This window comes from Lepisma saccharinum, chromosome 21 (assembly GCF_977018435.1).
Source record: "Lepisma saccharinum chromosome 21, izLepSacc3.1, whole genome shotgun sequence".
NCBI lineage: Eukaryota > Metazoa > Arthropoda > Insecta > Zygentoma > Lepismatidae > Lepisma > Lepisma saccharinum.
In genome coordinates, this window is record NC_139249.1 from 4,075,157 (window position 1) to 4,094,758 (window position 19,602).

At 40.9% G+C, this 19,602-nt stretch overlaps 1 protein-coding gene across 1 annotated transcript in view; it reads left to right on the plus strand.

Annotated features, from left to right (window-relative positions):
- Ir93a (Ionotropic receptor 93a) overlaps positions 1–19,602 on the plus strand; it is a 139,132-nt gene that overhangs the window by 92,729 nt on the left and 26,801 nt on the right. Inside the window, exons 12-16 of the mRNA XM_083143297.1 lie at positions 2,352–2,424; positions 4,288–4,362; positions 13,511–13,666; positions 16,485–16,647; positions 18,608–18,828. Of these exons, the coding sequence (XP_082999423.1) occupies positions 2,352–2,424; positions 4,288–4,362; positions 13,511–13,666; positions 16,485–16,647; positions 18,608–18,828 (688 nt within the window). The remainder of the gene's footprint in view (positions 1–2,351; positions 2,425–4,287; positions 4,363–13,510; positions 13,667–16,484; positions 16,648–18,607; positions 18,829–19,602) is intronic.

Genomic DNA, 19,602 nt, shown 5'->3' on the forward strand with positions numbered 1-19,602 from the left:
TGAATATGAAGGAGCAGAGTCCCCCAGTGTGTTCAGAAAATCGGCATGAATTTCCTTTGCTTTCATACCTTTCTTTACGAAGTACTTAATCACCGCTCGAATCTCGATTTTTTCCATCTTCACAAAGCACTGCACGGGAACAACTACAAAGTGACGTCCGCACCACAGATCTCTACCCAGAACACTGACGCGCCACGTGTTTATTAATAAAGGATGGCCTATTACTATGCGGGAACCTTGTTGTCCTAGCACTAACATCTGGTGGTGATTCCGAGAACTTTTCAAACCACCCTCGTGTGTGTATATATATATATATATATATATATATATATATATATATATATATATATATATATATACTATTTAAAATATTTAATTTAAGGTGCAGAGTTTGCATTTGCCATGTCACATACTCAGACTCGAAATAGCTACATCTATAAACACAAGTCCCAAATATTATGGACTTACGGGCAGTGATGTGCGTCTAGTAAACAACGATAATCTACATTCTACACGTAGTCTATTTTATACACGCAGATGACGTAATCAATGTAAACAACATTGCGAGAGGTGATAACTTAGCAAAGGGCGCCGTGAAAGTAAAACAAAATTATACTCCGTATCAGTTGCTGATGTCTGAGGAGAACTTTTCATGCTCTTCCTTCCAAATTTGAACAATTTCTCACCTAGGAAAGAAACCTAACATAAAATATTCTAGTGTTTTATGGGAAAAAGTCTAATTTTGCCTCATGATTGCCATCTGTTGTCTTTTTTGCATACTATTTGTCTTCTTCCATGGTTGATGATAGAAGAGAAGAGACATTTAGTTGTAAATAGGATTCCTGTCAGTTCATTAGGAATTAACATAGTTGAAAATGTCACTTTCCCTTCATAAAAGCCTTGAAAATTAATTTTATTGCACTTTAGATTGTCTACGTAGTCTATGTAAACTACAACCAAATGTAATCTACGCGTAGATTACGTGTAGACAACGCATGTAGACGTAAACGTATAGTGTACGGCACATCACTGCTTACTGGATATAGTAATCTATGAAAAATTGTTATTTGTATAAGAATTTCAAACTCAAATTTACCTATCAACTTCAAGATTTTTACGATAATCTTCCGTCTGTCAGATAGATTGTTCTGCAAAGGACAATAACAAAGCAAACGAACTTACAGAATTCTGATTTATTTTTCACGCAGCTTTATTTTCTTTTTCTTCTTCAGTAAAAAAAAACTGAAAAACTTGCATCAGGGCATTAATAAATATGTATAAATTGAGATTTCAGCCAATGGGTCATGTATGACCCATAGAAAGTATAGGCGAAAACAGCCAATGGGTCATATATGACCCATGGTGCCGATTACAACATTCACGTGCTTTTAGGACCTTCATACTTGTTTGTGAGGTTGTAAACGCTGACAGATGTTGAGATAAGACTTTGAAATGTCATGTGGAAGAAAACCCACCGCCTCCCCCTTTCTCTAATATGCAAATTAGCTATTTTTAGCCAAAATGCAGGATTGTACATATTGCGTCATATTCCAGCCTGTATGAGGACTAGGGACTTGAAACAAGTTTCACTTTGTTGCAAAATGTCCATTCTTTGAAAGAAATGCAAACGTTTGCGCCCTTTTTCCAAAATAACGGGAGAAGAGGGGGCGAACGCAAGATTTTTTTTCCATTAAAATTTGGGGACTTGGCCCCTCCCAACCCAGTTTCTCTCACTTGGGCTTTTTGAATTGTAGACGGTCGCGTGCTCCGATGTTTTTGCTTTCAAACAAAAGTTATCCGAAGTAGATTGCTCAAATAGTATCGGAGATATAACGTTTTTCTGAAATAAGTGTAAACATTTAAAAATCGCGCGCAAAGGCCGCTGCGAGAGAGGGGTTACTTTCGAAAACCGGCTTGGCTGTTTAAAGGTTAATGAAATTTGCAATTTTTCACGTCTACGGAGAAACATTCACGTAGAATTCACGCATAATTCCCGGAGCCAATAATTCACGCATAATTCCCGGAATTCATGGAATTCCCGGTGAATAGCCAGCCTGTCATGTCTAGTTGTCAAAACCAGCCTGGCAGCCATAATTTCCAGCCAGGTAGCCAGTCCAGCGCCAACTAGGACATTCCAGTAGGAAATCCAGCGAGGAAAGAAAACCAGGCAATTATTATAGGAACTTAGGTAATTTGTCTAGAGTTGATACTTCGTTCCCGTGTTCATGCTAACGATCAATTTAAGGTTCCGCGCGTGCGCCTTCCCCCCCCCCCCATCCCCACCACCGGGGCTAATACTTTTTGAGAGATGATGTCTTCAAAGTGTAATATAATACTTATTGTTCTTTCAGTTATTCTGTATTCGTGTTTACGGAAAATCGTGAGAAGTTAACGAATGAAACCGTGGCGGCAGTGCTAACAGCGGTAAGTCTCAATTATTTTATGTGAATTTCATTTTTGCACAATTTCTTACTATTCTCTGCCCTCTGTAAGATCGAAGTCAATGTAAATAAATACACATGGCTTCTGAGGAACCCTATTGGTTGTTCGAATAGGAGCTGTGCGTAGGAACTATCTTCCACGTAGGAATATAGTGCATGCGGTAAAGCTATACCACTCAACGTAGCTGCTACACTGAAGTTGTAGAATTTACATTATGAGCTCTACAGGTACGACCAATGTAGTCATGGGCAATACAGGGCTACTGTAAATTATTCATTCGATTTCGAAACACTATTTTCCAAAGTATTGCACATACAGATATGAATGATACATGAAAATAACTGTAAACTCACCAAGTTTGCATCGTGACACACCAGTTGGCAGCACTAGTGCAGTGCCTGTACAAAATGGCGGCAAACCGAGAAAAGAGTTGTTGTGTGTTGGAATATGCGAGATGTTCATATGTTCTTGCAGTGAATGATAAATTGATGTCGTACCGATGCGACTTCTTGCGAATCATTACCACATTTGTTTCATACACTCACATACATTAAATAGCCCGACCCTGTGGCCGAGTGGTTAGCACATCGCGCTGCGACGCCAAGGGTCCCGGGTTCGAATCTCGGTCGGGTTTGGTTGTTTGTGAATGTCCATTCATCAATTTCATCATTTCATCACTCATCCCCATCTTCGCAAATTAGCCAAGAGGCACAAAACGCGAAGTAAAATAAACTAAATCAATCAATCAATCAATCAAACATACATTAAATAGAATTTTCCATAAATCCAAGAGAATCTCTCGCTTTCTTGCCATTTTGTACAGGCACTGCACTCGTGCTGCCAACTGGTGTGTCACGATACAAACCCTGGTGAGTTTACAGTTATTTTCATGTACCATTCATATCTGTACGGGCAATACTTTGGAAAATACAGTGTTTTGAAATCGAATGAATCATTTACAGTAGCCTTGTATAAAACCAGAACTACGGGCTAGGAAAGGAATTATTTCACAGAAGTTTTGTTTACATTGACTTAGTTTTTGCAGTGGATGGTAAATATGTATCATAATATTACATTATGTATAATAACTTCCTTGTGAAACGAATAAACAAGGCAACAAATATTAAAAAAAAAAGTAAGTAGCATTTGTTGATCACTAGAGACGAAAAACGGAACATTATTTGTTTACTAAATTCAAGTCTATTGAAGTTACAGTTTCCGTGTCAGCAACTACAAATTCTAAGTTTTCCTTCCGTTTTTATGATAGGTTCGATGTTCTTTCTAACTCCTTGGCTAAAGCGGGGTCCCGGGTTCGATACCCGGTGGAGGCACATGGCACAGTGGTTCGGATCCCACTTTAAAGTGTAGGTCCAGTCCCGATTAGGATTCCTGTGCATAAAGTGGACTTAAAACAACAAATCAATCAATCAATCAAATCCTTGGCTAAAGCCGACTGATTCCCAGTACTCTCTCGAAGTGACAAACAAGAAGAAACACGAATCTTTCTTCCTCACAATCTTGACGTGTCCAGGTGGGTGGCCTTTGAAGAATTGGCAACGTCGAAGGTACAGTCACGAGCAATACAAATGGGACGCCAGGATCCTATTTACAATGTGATGTGTGCGTTGCATAACTCTACGGCTACAGCAGAACTCGCTATTAAAATGTTAGTATTGAAATTCGCCGTGAAGTTAGGCAACACACATTGCAGATAAACCAGCGACTCATTTTATTGCCGGTGAGTGTACATATTTCGATGGCTTCGTCAAGATTGTGAGGAAGACAAGGTCCTTTAATTTTTCCTGGACTTTTACTGAAATTAACGTCTCCCTGTCTCTTCCACAGCCTTCGATGGAGAAAAACCGAAAGGCGATTGCTTTGGCGTTCGAAAAAATGACAGAGGCGGTCAGGAACGATCAGGTAAGTTGTAAGTTAATTGTTAGAATGAGTCATAAGTCCCGGAGCAGCCAATCAACAAACGAGCCGCTGGCGTCATCTCTACCCAGCACCTATCGCTATCCCTGTTGCTCGCGCTCTGGACTATTGGTAGGCTCACTAACTGGACTCCCGCGGTCAGCTGGAGTTATGAAAATAATATGACTGTACCAGGGCGTAAATTAACGATGGAGTTGTTTGGGACCCCCCCCTCCTTTCCAGTAGACCCAAGTAACCTCTGCGGTAAGGATCAAATTTCATTCACACCTAATCCTCTCAAAAACAACATAAGTCGCATGTAATGTTTCTATTAGATTGTTAAATACAGTGGCGTTAGCAATGGTTGGGCCTCGCGCATAAAGGGGCTTTGCGTCCCATGGGGTTGATAAGAAAAATGTAATAAACAGAAGTGAGAAGAATGGATGGAAAAGGCTTCTAGTTTAACGTTATAATTTGAATGAATACGTCAAATCAGAGGCGTAACATACAGGCGGTCGAGGCCCTAAACCTAAGGGGCCCGAAAAAAAGTAAAAATGATTGTCGTATTTCTCATGTGAAACATTTACGCAAAAATTTTATGTGCGTCCTTCGATATTTTCTTCTTATGCCATGGTTTGTGATATTTACATTCTACAAATTTTGAAATGAGGAAACAAAGGAAAACTCATAGAAAATAATGTAGGTTATACAGTAAAACCTCGTTAATCTGCACTAATGGGGGGGATAAGTTGACCGGTTTGACGAAAGTCCGGATTAACTGAAATAACCTAAAAGAACAGTCGAAAGTGCATTACAACTCCGTTTATAGCAACAATACACGTTTATTGTGGTCAGTGGCGGCTGCTTAATACGTGCTACCGTGCTATAGCACGTTGCTAAATTTGTTAAAATGAAAAGAAGAAAAAAGCAAATCTCACAGATGCAAGAAGTTTAATGAAGCCCCAAAGTGAAATGAAACTTCTCATGTTAAGAGCCTCAACATTTACCAGCGGCGCCACGTATTTCCCTCACGCTGGCTATAAGGAATAGCGTACCGTGCTAAAATCTCAACAGCACGTTTTCGCCCCTTTTTCATCCCTCCGCGCATGAATACTGTACACCCCCACTCCTCGATTTGTACGGGGGATAGTGTCCCGGCTCTAGAAAAATCGTCTGCTAGCGTGCTACAGGAGGAATCAGCACGGTAAGTGTGCCATCTCAGGATAAGAAGAAAGTCTACGACAACCTATTGCCTCTGTCAGAACAACGTTTCTTAATGTAATTTTCAAACGTTCTGTACGTTATCAGTGTAGAGTTATGTAATGTTTGTAGCATGTCGTATACATTTGCAGCACCTGCAAAAAAGTTGGAACGCGAATTGACACTACCCCTTAGCCTTTAATCTATTTCGGTGGTAAGTTGTAAAGATTGCAACTCTGAAACTATAGTCAGTGCCTTTTTTGCTTCCGAAAGTGGATTCTGCTCGTAATTTATGTTCAGGAAATTCTAATTTTATATTTTATCTAAATTGCCTGTTTTTAAATGCTACATATTTCCTTGTGTTTATGTAGCACTTCAATAGTCAAGAAACAACTTACAGAGTACCGTCATTTTTCCCCGGCTTCCAGATCCGAAAATTTTCCGCGCGGTTCATTGTGTTAAAATCGCGTGGCGCGTGAAGTGGTGGTCATTGTTAAGAAGGATTAGCTTTTTGTTGTTGTTAGAAGTGAAAGTGAGTGTGTGTGTGTGTGTGTGTTAGTGTACCATGAATTCTGTGGATTCTTTGTTGCAGCGACCTTTCTCTTCAAGAACACTTGAAGAAAAGTTGGAAATAAAAGCGTTAGGACGGCCGTTGCCAGATTTGGATCTATCGCAAAATGCAAAGGGAGGTAAGAACGCTACGCATAAAAGGCGATTTAATAGAAAACTGTAATATAGTGAACCATGGCTTTGTGGGTGTCAAATTCGAAATGCATTATTCTGTTTTCCTTGCATACTTTTTGGAAGTAATGATTCGTGGTCTGAAGGAGGGGTAAAAGATCTAGGACATTTATGTGAATATATGAGAAAGCACAGTGAAAGCAAAAAGCACATGAATAATGAGTTAAATTTTGTCTCTCTCGGAACTGTCAACATAGCAACGCAGTTAAGCCACGTTTATCTAGAATCTCATAATGAACAAGTTGAAAAAAATCGCCACGTCTTGACAAAAATCATAGACTGCATCACTGTGGAGCTTTTGAGTTGTCCCTGCGTGGCCGGCCTCGATGAAACAGATTCCTCCGCAAACCCTGGGGTATTTTTAGGGCTCCTTGATTTTGTCAGCAGTTTAGACAATGCTGTTAAAGAACATCTTGACAACAGCACTATATTTAAAGGCACTCGATCTCGCCATCGAAGTTCCGGGTTGAAGTCTCGGCCCGGGTATGGGTATTCTGTGTAATACTTTGTAATAATGAAATTAATGAAGGGGCATTCACAAACAATACTCATACCCTGGCCGAGACTCCAACCCGGAACTTCGATAGCGAGATCGAAAGTCGACCACTTAACGTTCGTGGCCACAGAGCCGGCACGTATGTGTGGGTGGGGGGGGGGGGGGGGTAGGGGGCATTATAAGTACATGAAAAACAGCATCAGTTGTAGCACGCATCTTTGAAAAGTCACGAGCCGCCGCTGATTGTGGTATATTTAAAGGGCATAGGCCTAAATACACTATATAGTACAGTAAAAGGAAAAGCAATGCGACAATGCAGTACGTACATATGACGAATGCGATTGTTGACTCTAGCCACATTTAAAACCTTGCATTTTTAAAATTTTTTTGGGCATTTTGCCTGTCCGGATTAACGATGTTTTGCTGTACTTAAAGATTCGTAGTTTGCATTTCTGATTTGTTTAAAAATAAAGTTAAGCATATTTAAGGATAGTTCAGTTACTTAGTGCCTGAAGAACATCTTTAAAAACGTACTATTACTACTACTTTCGTTCAAAAAATCCATTAGTGTGTTACAAGAATATACCTCTGCCAAGCGTAACTTTTTCTGTGGCATATTATTAAATATCATTTTCGTCAGTAATTTATTATTACTATTAATATTTAAATATGATAAATTGCTGACGTATCTCTGAAGATTCTCTATCGATTCAAATTGAGATTTCAAATTAATAGAACGGATGGGGGTCTCGCATTCTAATCTCGCCCAGGGCCTCGCGATATGTTGCTATACGCCACTGGTTTATATTCTTGTTCATTGACCATGATACAAGTACAGTTTTCGAATATCATTGATACCATTTATAACAATGCATCCACCAATTGTGGAACTAAGAACACGTATCAAGACATACCCAGGAATAGTTTAACCAACTTCTTGGCAAGTGGCTGGAAGAGTGGGATGAGGTAACGGAACACAAGCTTCGCGTCATCAAGCCCTTGGCGGTATATGGCGGTCCATCCTTGTAGGGTCAACGAAGTTAGTAATAAGTTGTGTTCATAGGCGGAGTTCTGGAGGGTCAAGGGAGGCCTGGCCCCCCAACTTACAAAAAGATTAAAAAAATTACACATGATTAAGTTCAGTTACTACATTTTTGTTATGAAGCCATACCGCAAATCTCGACGTTTTGCATGATGTCATGTGCGGTAATTGCGCCGCAATAGCGGGTCTCAGACGATTCAATTGATGTGATGTGTACAGTTTGAAGAAAGAAAAACGTAAAATGACTATGTGTTGAGTCAACCGTTACTGCTGAGGCATCAAAAGAACTTTTCAATTTAATTTTTCTAAAATTTCTGAAGCTTATTATTGTACCGTAACTTTTTTAAAGTAATACGAGTATTGTATCAATAAAAAATTAATGAAATGCAAAATGCAATAATCGTCCTGTTTTGCTTCTTTTAAAACTGGAAGCCAATATACTAATTAATATTTGTTTACTTAAGAGAGGAAATCTAACATTTTCAAATCTAAAAGTCCTAGAACTCAGTGTTTTTAAGTTGTATTTTGTTTTTTAATTTCCGGGGGAAGGCCTCCGGACCTCTTATAAACTAGGGGATATTCAATAACCCTCAGGTACATCATATGCTTCTCCCAGAGTCTGGGCCCCCCAAAGCAAAAGCTCAAACTCCGCCCATGGTTGTGATTTATACAGCGTATATTGATATACTTGTAGGTTGAATTGTATCTTCTGCAAATGCTGTATAAAGAAACAATCTGTCTGAGTACTAAGTGAGGTGAGTGTACTACATAGGCGTGCGCACGGGGAGGGGGGCAAGAGGGGGAAGTTGCCCCTCTCCTAATCCTCTCACTTAGAATTTATAATCTTATTACCGTAATTAAACAATATTATGATATTTAAAAAAATAAATATTTTCAAGCCGACGAAAGTTTCATGCAACTGCGGAGGTGCATTACTACCGATGAAATTGAATTTTCCAACTTCGTTCTCTAGCCAATTACTTGTAATTAACACGCCCCACACACTTTATTCATTCATTGTGTTATCTCTGTGTGTTTGCAGAATAAATTGCTCACGCATTGAAAATAGGTAGAGGGGTATGACTGACAAAAGTGGGGATGTTGGGGGGGGGGGACAAGGAGAGTTTACTTTTTTTTTAGACAATGCTTAGCATTACGAGGCCATAGTGTGTAGGCAAGAAGTTACGAAAAGTGCAATTGCCCCCACGCTCCCTAATCACCGTCGCTGTTGGAAATGAAAAAAATATGTGCAGTTGGTTTGAATTTGCTGTACGAAACCATGTTTATGTATAAAATTCATGAACATGGTTTATGTTTTTTATACAGTCCAGTGTCCCTTGTAATATTGTGAAAACATCGATTTTTGGAACAGCCCATTTATTCCCTTGTGCAATGTTTTTGAAACTCCGTCAAAGTTCTTTTTCTGTCAAATTCAATAGATGGCCATCCAAATTGTTCGTTGGTATTGTGAAATGTTGCAATAATTTACCTCAGTGAGTTTTGTGCATCAATACACACGATTTGCAAAATATTTTTTTCCGCCTTTGGCAACACTTTGCTTATTTGTTATTAAAACATGCATGTTCTTACATATGTTTGGTCTCTCTAAATTTTCCCAATATACAGGGCATTCTCTTGGCAGAAAGCGTTTCTTCTCATTCTGTTTCGCTATTCCGTTATATGGTCGTAAACACCGGGTAGCGTGACTTTTCGGACACACTGTAGTATGTGAACCACAGAGGGGAAATAGGGGGGGGAGAACATTGGTGCGACGGAAGTTTGAATTCTTCTAATAATATAGTGATTTTCCGCCCTGTTCCAAACCATCAATACAATAAAACAGTGAGATAAAATGAGCTTTTTTTCTTTCTCCGATTGAACTTTCATGTTGGCTTTTGACTCTCCTAATCAAAGCGTCTGCGCACGCCTAGGACTTCCCTCGACAAGAGGTCATTTCAACTCGATTTTGCATTGGAACAGTCGTCTTTCACACTGGCATTTGCTGCAAGAGCTGGACCCTCCGCTGTGCAACATGTGTAATGTTCTTTTAAGTGTTCGGTACAGCTGCAGGAATTTTGTAGCTTCGCTACAGCTACAACTACAATTTTCAAAATGTAGTGCCGCTACAGCTACCGCTACGCGCGCTACTTCGACCACTGGATCGCTACAGCTACATTTCTTCTTTGCATTTTGAGGAAAATTTTGAATGTGACCACAGCGTCAATGAAAAATTCGACAATAACGTTTACTTTTGAAGGAGGTTCATAATGACAAAGCCTATTAATGGGGAATATGGATAATATAGATTATAAATATCTTGATATCGCAGATTATAGATATCTGCGTAATTTATTTCATTAGTATAGAATAAATCTAATATCCAGATAACTAAACTGAACTGGCATATATGAATATATTCTGGCTAACAGCTACGTTTCTTAATCTGCATCGCTATTTTGTGCTACACCCCTGAGAAAAATGCCTCTCCCCCACTCCAGGAACAAATCCTGTGGATATCCATGGTGTAAGAGACAGGTATATGTCATTAATTACTGTGTAAACACATCTTGCAGTCAGTAAAGGCTTCTGTCTATTCGCAGATTCGCACGTGCACACCTAAATAAATCTGTAATGCAAAACATTATTATTATACTTATTTAGTGGCCGCGGTGGCTCAGTCGGTAACGCGTCTGACTACCATGCTAAAGGTCCCGGGTTCGATCCCCGGCCGGTTCAAATCCGGGAACTTTTCTAACGATGGAAGCGGCCCCGGCGCCCACCCAGCGTCGAATAACATGGGTACCTGGGGGAAACCCTGGGGGGTAAAGGCACTCACGACCGGATCAAGAAAGTGTGGGGCGTTACCCCCACACCCCCTATGCGCCTTCATGGCGTGGTGCTATGCACAGGGGAGCACTTTACCTTTTTTTTTTACCTTATTTATTGAACTCTATCTCGTTAATTTACTCGTCCAAAAATGTAGCTTTGCTACAGCTACCGCTACGCTTTCCAAAAGGTAGCTCGTGAAACAACCACATGGATATTCAAAAGAAGCCCCTAGTATGATAGTTGTACTTACTGGAATCATAATTCCCGTAATTCGTTAAATATTTGCTCTAACATTGCGGATAGTTGGGGATGCTTCTTTGCTACAGCTAAATGAGCAACAGGTGGAGCGATGCTTTACGTAGCTTTCCTGTTGAGAATGCTTCCGTGAAGACACGGTGGAAATTTTGTCACCTTGTAATCAAAGGGCCCCAGGTTCAATACCTGGCAGAGGCACTAGTGATTCGGATCCAGTCTCGATTAGCTTATTTGTGCATACGTAAAATGGGCTAAAAAAGAAACAACTAAAGGAAGTGTTTATGAATTCTATGCGCGGAATCGGTACTTGCTTCCTAATTTATTCCATGCGGTGACATTTAAACTAAGGTACGCAACATGGGCCATCCGAAATGGATTATGGGGGCCAGAACCCCCCCCCCCCTCAGAAAATGACTTCTTTCTACAATTTTATAATGGAAAATTTCTCGTCCTTGTATCAATATCCAAATGTAACGAGGTAAAATATATGTATGATATTTTATATTCGCAAATATATTCTGATAGTAGCTACGTAGAGTCCAACAATTCAACTTCGATCATTTCCTGCATGCAGTGCGATGAACATTGAACGGAAAGAAATGGCACAATCATTTTCCGTCCTTTCAAATTTCATGTAATAAATTTGATAAATCTCAGTATCCTCTACTATTTCACACCTTTCGCAGAGGAAACCAACGAATTAGGCCAACAATAAAGTTTCACTGTTTTTCTACTGTCAATCACTCTGTAGAGATATTTTTGTCTTCTTCTCAAAAATCAAAATGCCTAATATACTACTTACCATCCTTCACAACTCCTGCCTGAAACAATTTTTCCAAATCAGGAACAGACCTTCCATTTCGGATTGTTTACACTTTTTTCGTAAATTCCGAAAATCCCTTCTCCAGAACGTCATCAATAACTCCCGGTCCCCCTATTTTATCACTTCACAGCACCGACAAACAATAGAGATCCTGTAATGTAAATAATATGAACGAAACACTCGCTGCAAATTTCACACGACAGAAGAAAGCAAAAGTCAACCTCCCACGGTATGTTGTGTCCGGTCCCGCTATGCCCGAAAACCACGCGTTCTTGTGGACTAATGAATCGGAGTTGCCAGTCGACAAAGTATTTTGTAGAAGGGAGATAATTAAGGACAAGTAGAAAATACATCAGCATAGAACCCAGAACACTTCAAAAGCTAAACTACCGTACATCACTTTGCAATGTCTGGCGGGAGGGGGGGGCTCATTCAAATCCCATTGTAAGTGTTGTGTTTTATTATGTTTTTCTTTTATCATTCATTCATATCGTCGGGTCACCAATCAACACCCATGCTATGGAACTCAAAGGAAATGTTGATCCCGAAAGGAGATAAACAGATACTTTCATACACTGAGAATTGTGCGAAACTTGAAAATTGTTCACATATTTTCCCCTCGACACAGTGACAGTCCAGTCTGGTCCTCACCTCCCTATACGAAAAAAAAACCTTGCTAGTGTAACTTTACCCTCACATAAATATTTTATATGTGATAGTTTACGCGTATATTAAATATGATCTTCCACCACTACATATTCTTGCCCTCCTCTCTGATTCCTGTATCACTTTTTATAATGTATTTTTATTGCAACCCAACACAGTGATCTATCTACGCGTGGCTGCTAAATGCTAGTAAGCTAAGCATTCCAGAAAAAAATATATGTTGACTACTGTCAACACTGCATACGCTGTCAAAATCTTGGGTACCCTCGCCGCTTAGAACCTGGAAAGAAGTGGGAGAGAGGGTAAGTAAGCGCGGGCAGACCCAAACACGTGGTCGGGGCTGATATGAGCCAATGGGGCTACCTTCCGAATTTCTAGGGTACCAAGCAGAAGAAACAGCGTCTTTCTGCGGTTATCGGCAACGCGGATCGGGTGGGTGCCGAAGTCACAATCGGGATCATTCGGGACTGCCTTCAGGAAGGCAGCAGCGTGTTCGTGCGGAAATCGGAATTTCTTGCAGTGGAACTGCTTTCGGAGCGATTACTGTTGAATTTTCATGTTCGGGGAAGACGAAAGAATGTTCATTTTTTCTTACTTCGTTGTGGGTACGCAGAGCGTACCTTGCGTATCCCGAATGCACGCCACTGGTAGCTTTGCTACAGCTACCGCTACGCTTTCCAAAAGGTAGCTCGTGAAACAACCACATGGATATTCAAAAGAAGCCCCTAGTATGATAGTTGTACTTACTGGAATCATAATTCCCGTAATTCGTTAAATATTTGCTCTAACATTGCGGATAGTTGGGGGATGCTTCTTTGCTACAGCTAAATGAGCAACAGGTGGAGCGATGCTTTACGTAGCTTTCCTGTTGAGAATGCTTCCGTGAAGACACGGTGGAAATTTTGTCACCTTGTAATCAAAGGGCCCCAGGTTCAATACCTGGCAGAGGCACTAGTGATTCGGATCCAGTCTCGATTAGCTTATTTGTGCATACGTAAAATGGGCTAAAAAAGAAACAACTAAAGGAAGTGTTTATGAATTCTATGCGCGGAATCGGTACTTGCTTCCTAATTTATTCCATAAAACATTGCGTATCTTTCAGGTCCTGCTGGCAGCAGCAGCCTTCACGATGACCGACGAGCGGAAGAGCATGGTGAACTTCACGCTTCCGGTCTCCATCCAGTCGTACACCTTCATGATCGCTCGTCCGCAAGAACTCAGCCGCGTTCTTCTCTTCATGTATCCCTTCACCACAGACGTAAGTCTCCATATTCAGTGTTGCCACGTAAAGGGAATTTTCCCCTTTTGCAGAGTAATTGGGACCAAATTTTAAGCGAAAAGGGACATTAGATGAAAAATACTAAAATCCCAAGGAAACTAGAAAGCAACAGACTTAGTATTAGCACAGATTGTCTCCTTCCTTTCAGAAGGCACCCAATTGTCAACCTAATTTCCACGTAGTACACACCCTGGACTGTATTGTTGCAGGCTAACGAGGCTCTGGCGACTGAACCCATTGCCAGTATAATTCTCTGTGCGACTTGTGTGTTTGTGATTGTCCTTTTGCCCATTTCATCTTATCACCAGTGGCGGCGATTGGGTTCCAAAACCGGTGGGGGGGGGGCAAAGACAGTATTTCCCTTTGTAGATAAGGTTTAGCATTGTGCGGGTCAAAAGTGTCGAAAAGTGAGGAGGCAACTACCCCCTAATCGCCGCTACTGCTTATCACCATTCATCCTCATCTTTGCGATTCGTCAAAATGGCAGAAAACCGACGTAATATAACACTAATCAATCAACGAATCAAAGTTTGCTTTTTAAGTTCGCTTTATGCACGGAAAGGCTAATCTGGACTGGACCTAGAGTTTAAAGTGGGATCCGAACCACTATGGCCTACATCGGTAATCGAAGCCGGGACCCCTTGATTACAACAGGACGACGTTACCACTACACCATCGGCGAAACCTCTGAAATAACTAAGACACACACTGACGCTGAGTATATAATCTATGAAGTTGCAGAGTGGGATTTCACAACGGTTAGAGATCGGTTAGTTCATGTGAACTCCCCCTAACTATTGCCTATTTTGGGGGGAACAGGAAAAGGTTTTATAAGTCCTTGCCTCCATTCATCTCACCCAACAGGTCGGTAGGTGCCAGGGCTTGCCCCTAGTTGATAGCTTCCTGGAGATGAGGCCTGCTCGAGAGAAGTTTTGTGAAGGGTGGGATTTCAGTACTCGAAGTGAGGGAGGATTCGGGGGATGGTATCTTTCAGCTAGGAACATGGATACCTCTAGATAAAAGAAAGTATGGTAACAGTATGGTATAGTGAAAACACATTTCACTCGTTCATTTCGTCATTGCGAAACATTGTTTAAGGGGGGATTTCTCTTTTTTCACGAAAATAGCTTCAATTTTCCAAATATCGAGTAATTATTGTTCGTCCCTCTCACACACAAGATGGCAGAGAAATCTTGACTTAGCGTTGTCGATGATCAGTGGGTTTGCAGTGTTGCAACCTTCTTCACCGAAAAATACCTACTTTCGTGTTACTCATTTTGTATTTTTTCTGGGTTCGAGAACCCCAAGAACCATGCACGTGTAGCCCCACAAACCATTCTAATAGCCCCACGAACCATGCATGGATAGCCCCACATACCAATCATAAATACACAAACCATTAATAAATAGCCCCACGAACCATGCACGCGTAGTCCCACACACCATTCACGGATAGCCCCACAAACCATTCTAATAGCCCCACAAACCATTCATAAATAGCTCCACGAACCATGCACGCAAGGTTAGGCAAACATAGATAAAATTGTCATGTTCTGGTAAAACAATGGCGAGTTTGGAAACACTGACCGGGGGTTACGTGATTGAACGCACGGAACATTTGGTTCACGTAGTCGAACGTAATGGAGGCAAGTGCTTTTGTGCATTGGAGAGGCATTAATGTCGAAAAATACGTGATTTACCGGCCGAATAAGTTGAACGAAGGGAGAAAACACTTCCACGAGCTTTCAAAAGTTTACAGAAACTCAGTTCCGTTTAGTAGTTTCTCCTGTAAATTTGAAGAAATGTGTTTTCCCTATACCATACTGTTACTGAAAGTATTTTTTCTGTGAGTATAGCCACTCATGCACTGCCTGTTCCACCTCTTTGTCTTTATCGAACTTGCAAGACTTGTCTCTTTAAGCGGTTCATACAGGCGAAATCCCAGGGGGGTCAGGGGGAATTCCCCCCACCAACGACATTGTCCTGAAATTCCCCCCCCTTCACCAAACCTTTCCGGGGGGAGAGAGATTTTGTTCTAGCAACAAACAAACAATTAGTTTTGAAGTCGAATATACCTTACTGGAATAAAATCGAAAACATACACAAAGAATGAACAAAGAAGAGCCTCATCTCTAAGGACACTCAACACACCAATCCCCAGAACACAGAAATTAGTTCGTCTTGTTACTTTTTCTTCATTACTCATCGTCTTTTGTCAGCTACCGCAAAGTATATAAATATGTAAATATGACACGTAATAACATTAAGATGTGAATTTTATGTAGGAAACTATTATCTTCTTAATGTCCCTTAATTTTTTTGCACCTCCCACTTGTAGTGTATTGAAAGCTTCAATTTGGAATTGAATTTTGAATGAAGGACATTCGATATAATACGTTGTATATTTTATAATATAATTTAATAATTTAATATTAATTGAAATTAAATTATATGTATATATACATACATATCATATAGTATGTGTGTGTTTGTCTGCTCCTTCCACCCACTACTCTGCAGTGATTTCGCACCCTGGGTTCATAGACATGAAAAATCACTGAGGCAAGGTCTGGCGAATACTGTGGGTGTGAACAGACCTTGAATGGTTGCAACAATCGTATACGGTATTAATGACTGTAGTGTCGGTCAATATACAGGATGGTGCAAAAAAGGTAACCGAAATTCTGAAACGTACATATTTCGGTTACTTATCTTTGCACCACTCTGTATATGTTTTTCTTGTTATGATTAAGAATTATTGAATTGTTACTAACAGTTTCGTATCCCTGTCACGTAGACCTGGCTGTGCATCGCAGTGGGTATAATAATAATGGGTCCCATCCTCAACTGGGTGCATCATCGCAGCCAATACTACAGATACAAAACCAAGGCAAACTCAGGCGGACTTCTCAGGCTTACCAACTGCTACTGGTATGTCTACGGAGCTCTCTTACAGCAAGGTAGGTAGTCTGAGTCAAAACCATTTTTCTTCATGCACCGGTCACGTGACTAAGTTGTAAAGTTTCCGAAGCTTGTTTTGAGCCTATGTTATGCCTAGATTTCTAGGCACTAAGTAGGCAGGCAAAATGCAATAAAATGTGAAGAAATAGGCAATATAATAAAAAGGGCATATAAGAGACTTTCACTAAATTGCGGGCCCTTGGGTATACAGGGTGAGGCAAAAGTCCGGCACCACCCTTTTGATTTGAAAACGACTTGACGGAGAGGGCAATGAAATTTCGGATATTGGTAATTGGGGTGGGGGCACACCAAATGGGACTAGCGTGTATCATGGTGACCATCTTGAAAGTCGCCATCTTGGAATTACATCCAGATTTTTAAATGGGAAGGGGCTCATGTAGCAGTTTTACATGTGCGTTGAAATTAGAATATGCAGTTATTTTCCCCCTAACATTATTTATTTATTGTGTTATAATGTAATTTATTTAACTGCTTTTCTTCTTCTGAATGAATGAATTAAAATGTTTGTGAGCATCGGCATATATGGTTATTTGGTACCCTTCAATGTACCAAAATCCCCGAGAGATAAAAAATGGGTGTAAAAAGCTCCTTGAGAAAGGTTACAAGGTTACAAAGGGACCTGCATAGGACAGACAAAACACATTAAAAAGGTAAGGATGCTCTAAAAACTCCCTCATACGCAGTGGAAGGGGCCCTCCCTCTTCTGAAAAAGCTATAAACATTACTTAATACACAGTCACCAACACCCAACAAGGATGATAAACATTTTGAAAGATGAAAAGTATCTCAGAGGAAAGCAAAATATTCACATTCAAGAAGAATATGCTCATTTAGGTTGACATTCCAGACACGACACATTGGAGGGTCCACCCCTTGCAGCAATTCTTAGCGGCAATGAGTATCCTTGTCAAGACTGGGCCCGTGTCCCAAAGGTGCAAGACCGTACTTGAAGCGAGCATCCTCCGAGTATGGTCTTGGAGCGCGGTCTTCAAGTCGTGGACTGGAAGTGAAAGTCTTTCGAATTGCACTTTGACTGCAGCGCCAAATATGACCAGTAGATAAAACGCGAGTTCTCGTTGTTTTCCCCGCATTTTAAACACTTGTTTTTCACCATAGAAACCACATAGCATTTTTAAATGTTCGTACACATACATTTCAACACATTAGAGAACTTTAACCAACAACTTGCTGGCCCATAACGTATATTTAACCTGTGTTGCTGGTGGCTTTCCACCTCCGAGATTTTAAACAAATGAACAACGAGTGCGGAAATCTCGTGACAATCTGTTCTGCAAGCTGTGCACTTGCGTACTTCCGCTCTTGGCGCTTTCGAACTGTACTAGGTGACGTCACTTCCGTCAAGACCATACTTCAAGTCTGTACTTTGTACCTTTTGGACAGAACCTGGGTCTCGAACGCGGAATATTTGGTGGAGAAATGAAGTTTCATATCGGTTTGGTAGATAATATTTTTATTCTATAGCTACTGGTCGCATTTCCAACTGGTGGTTGACCTTCATGCCTATTTCTGGCTATTTCTGTCCCCCTATCCTCTTCGGGGGTGTGTAGGGATAACATCGCTCTTCAGAAGCAACGTTGCCAAGCATACTTCTGTTTTATACCAGTTCAGTAACGACCCGTGGGTGGTCGTTCTGGAAACTTCATTGTGCAGGACCACGAGTGCAGTTATACTGGAACTGACGTTATCTTTGACGGCGAACTCTCTCGTTTTAGAGTACGTTTGGCAACATGTAGTGTGTCCGATGCTCATTTGGTTCGTCCCGCTAACAGCGTTCGGTGTCTTGTGACTCGAAAATACCCGATGTCATTCGAAGAAAATTCAACTGATCGCTGATTCGCTGCTTCCCAGCCGCCAGCTTGAAATTCGACCAGTATAGTTTCTGTGCGCTGTGAAACATGTGAAATGTATGTTTTACAGGAGGGATGCATCTCCCAGAAACGGACAGCGGCCGACTGGTGATCGGCACGTGGTGGTTGGTGGTTCTGGTGATCGTCACCACGTACTGCGGGAACCTCGTGGCCTTCCTCACCTTTCCCAAGATCGAGAACCCGGTCAACACCATCGACGACCTGCTCAGGAAGAAGGGAAGCATCAGCTGGGGGATGCTCAAGGACTCCAGACTGCAGGAACTGCTTTCGGTAAGATTGCCATGTCCTAAAACAGGCGCCAAACCACGGCAGGCGCGCCACTAAATGGCACGCTAACGCTTTGTACACCCGCCAAGCCGCCACATACATAACTTTAATAATATACGAGGGTTGGGGAGTAAGTCATGGCAACCCAGTAATAATTCGATAATCGAAGGATGTATTAAAAATTTGTTATATACAACTGAAAGAGTATCCATTATGGATATTTTGTTGGTAGGAATCATGAAAGAAAACCCAAGCAACCTGTGACATACACATGTATTAATGTACAAGTTACAAAATCCTGCCTGACCCTGTGACATACACATGTTACAAAAACTTGTCTGATTATGACAAACTTTCGAAAGGTTTGTCTCCAGAACCTTTTGCAGAACTACTGGTATAATCATGTCTACACATTGCTCAATGTGTTCCTTCAGATGATGGATGTTCTGAATCTTAACTGAGTAGACGAGCACTTTTAAATTACTCCAAAGTAAAAAAGAAAAAAACTATTGGTATGGACACCGCGGTGGCTAATAAACGGGACCATGGCGACCGATCCATGCACCAGAAACCTGGACATTCATTCCTTCGAAAGATTTGTCATAATCGGACAAGTTTTCCGACGGTATTGAAATAAATTCATACCTGTTACGATACTGACACTCCTCGCCTTAAACAATGAGTGAAGTATGTTTATAGTGAAATTAAATCACATGTAAGAAATTTGGCATTCAGGAGACATTCAATTTCCAGGGAGACATAGCCCTCTCATATCCA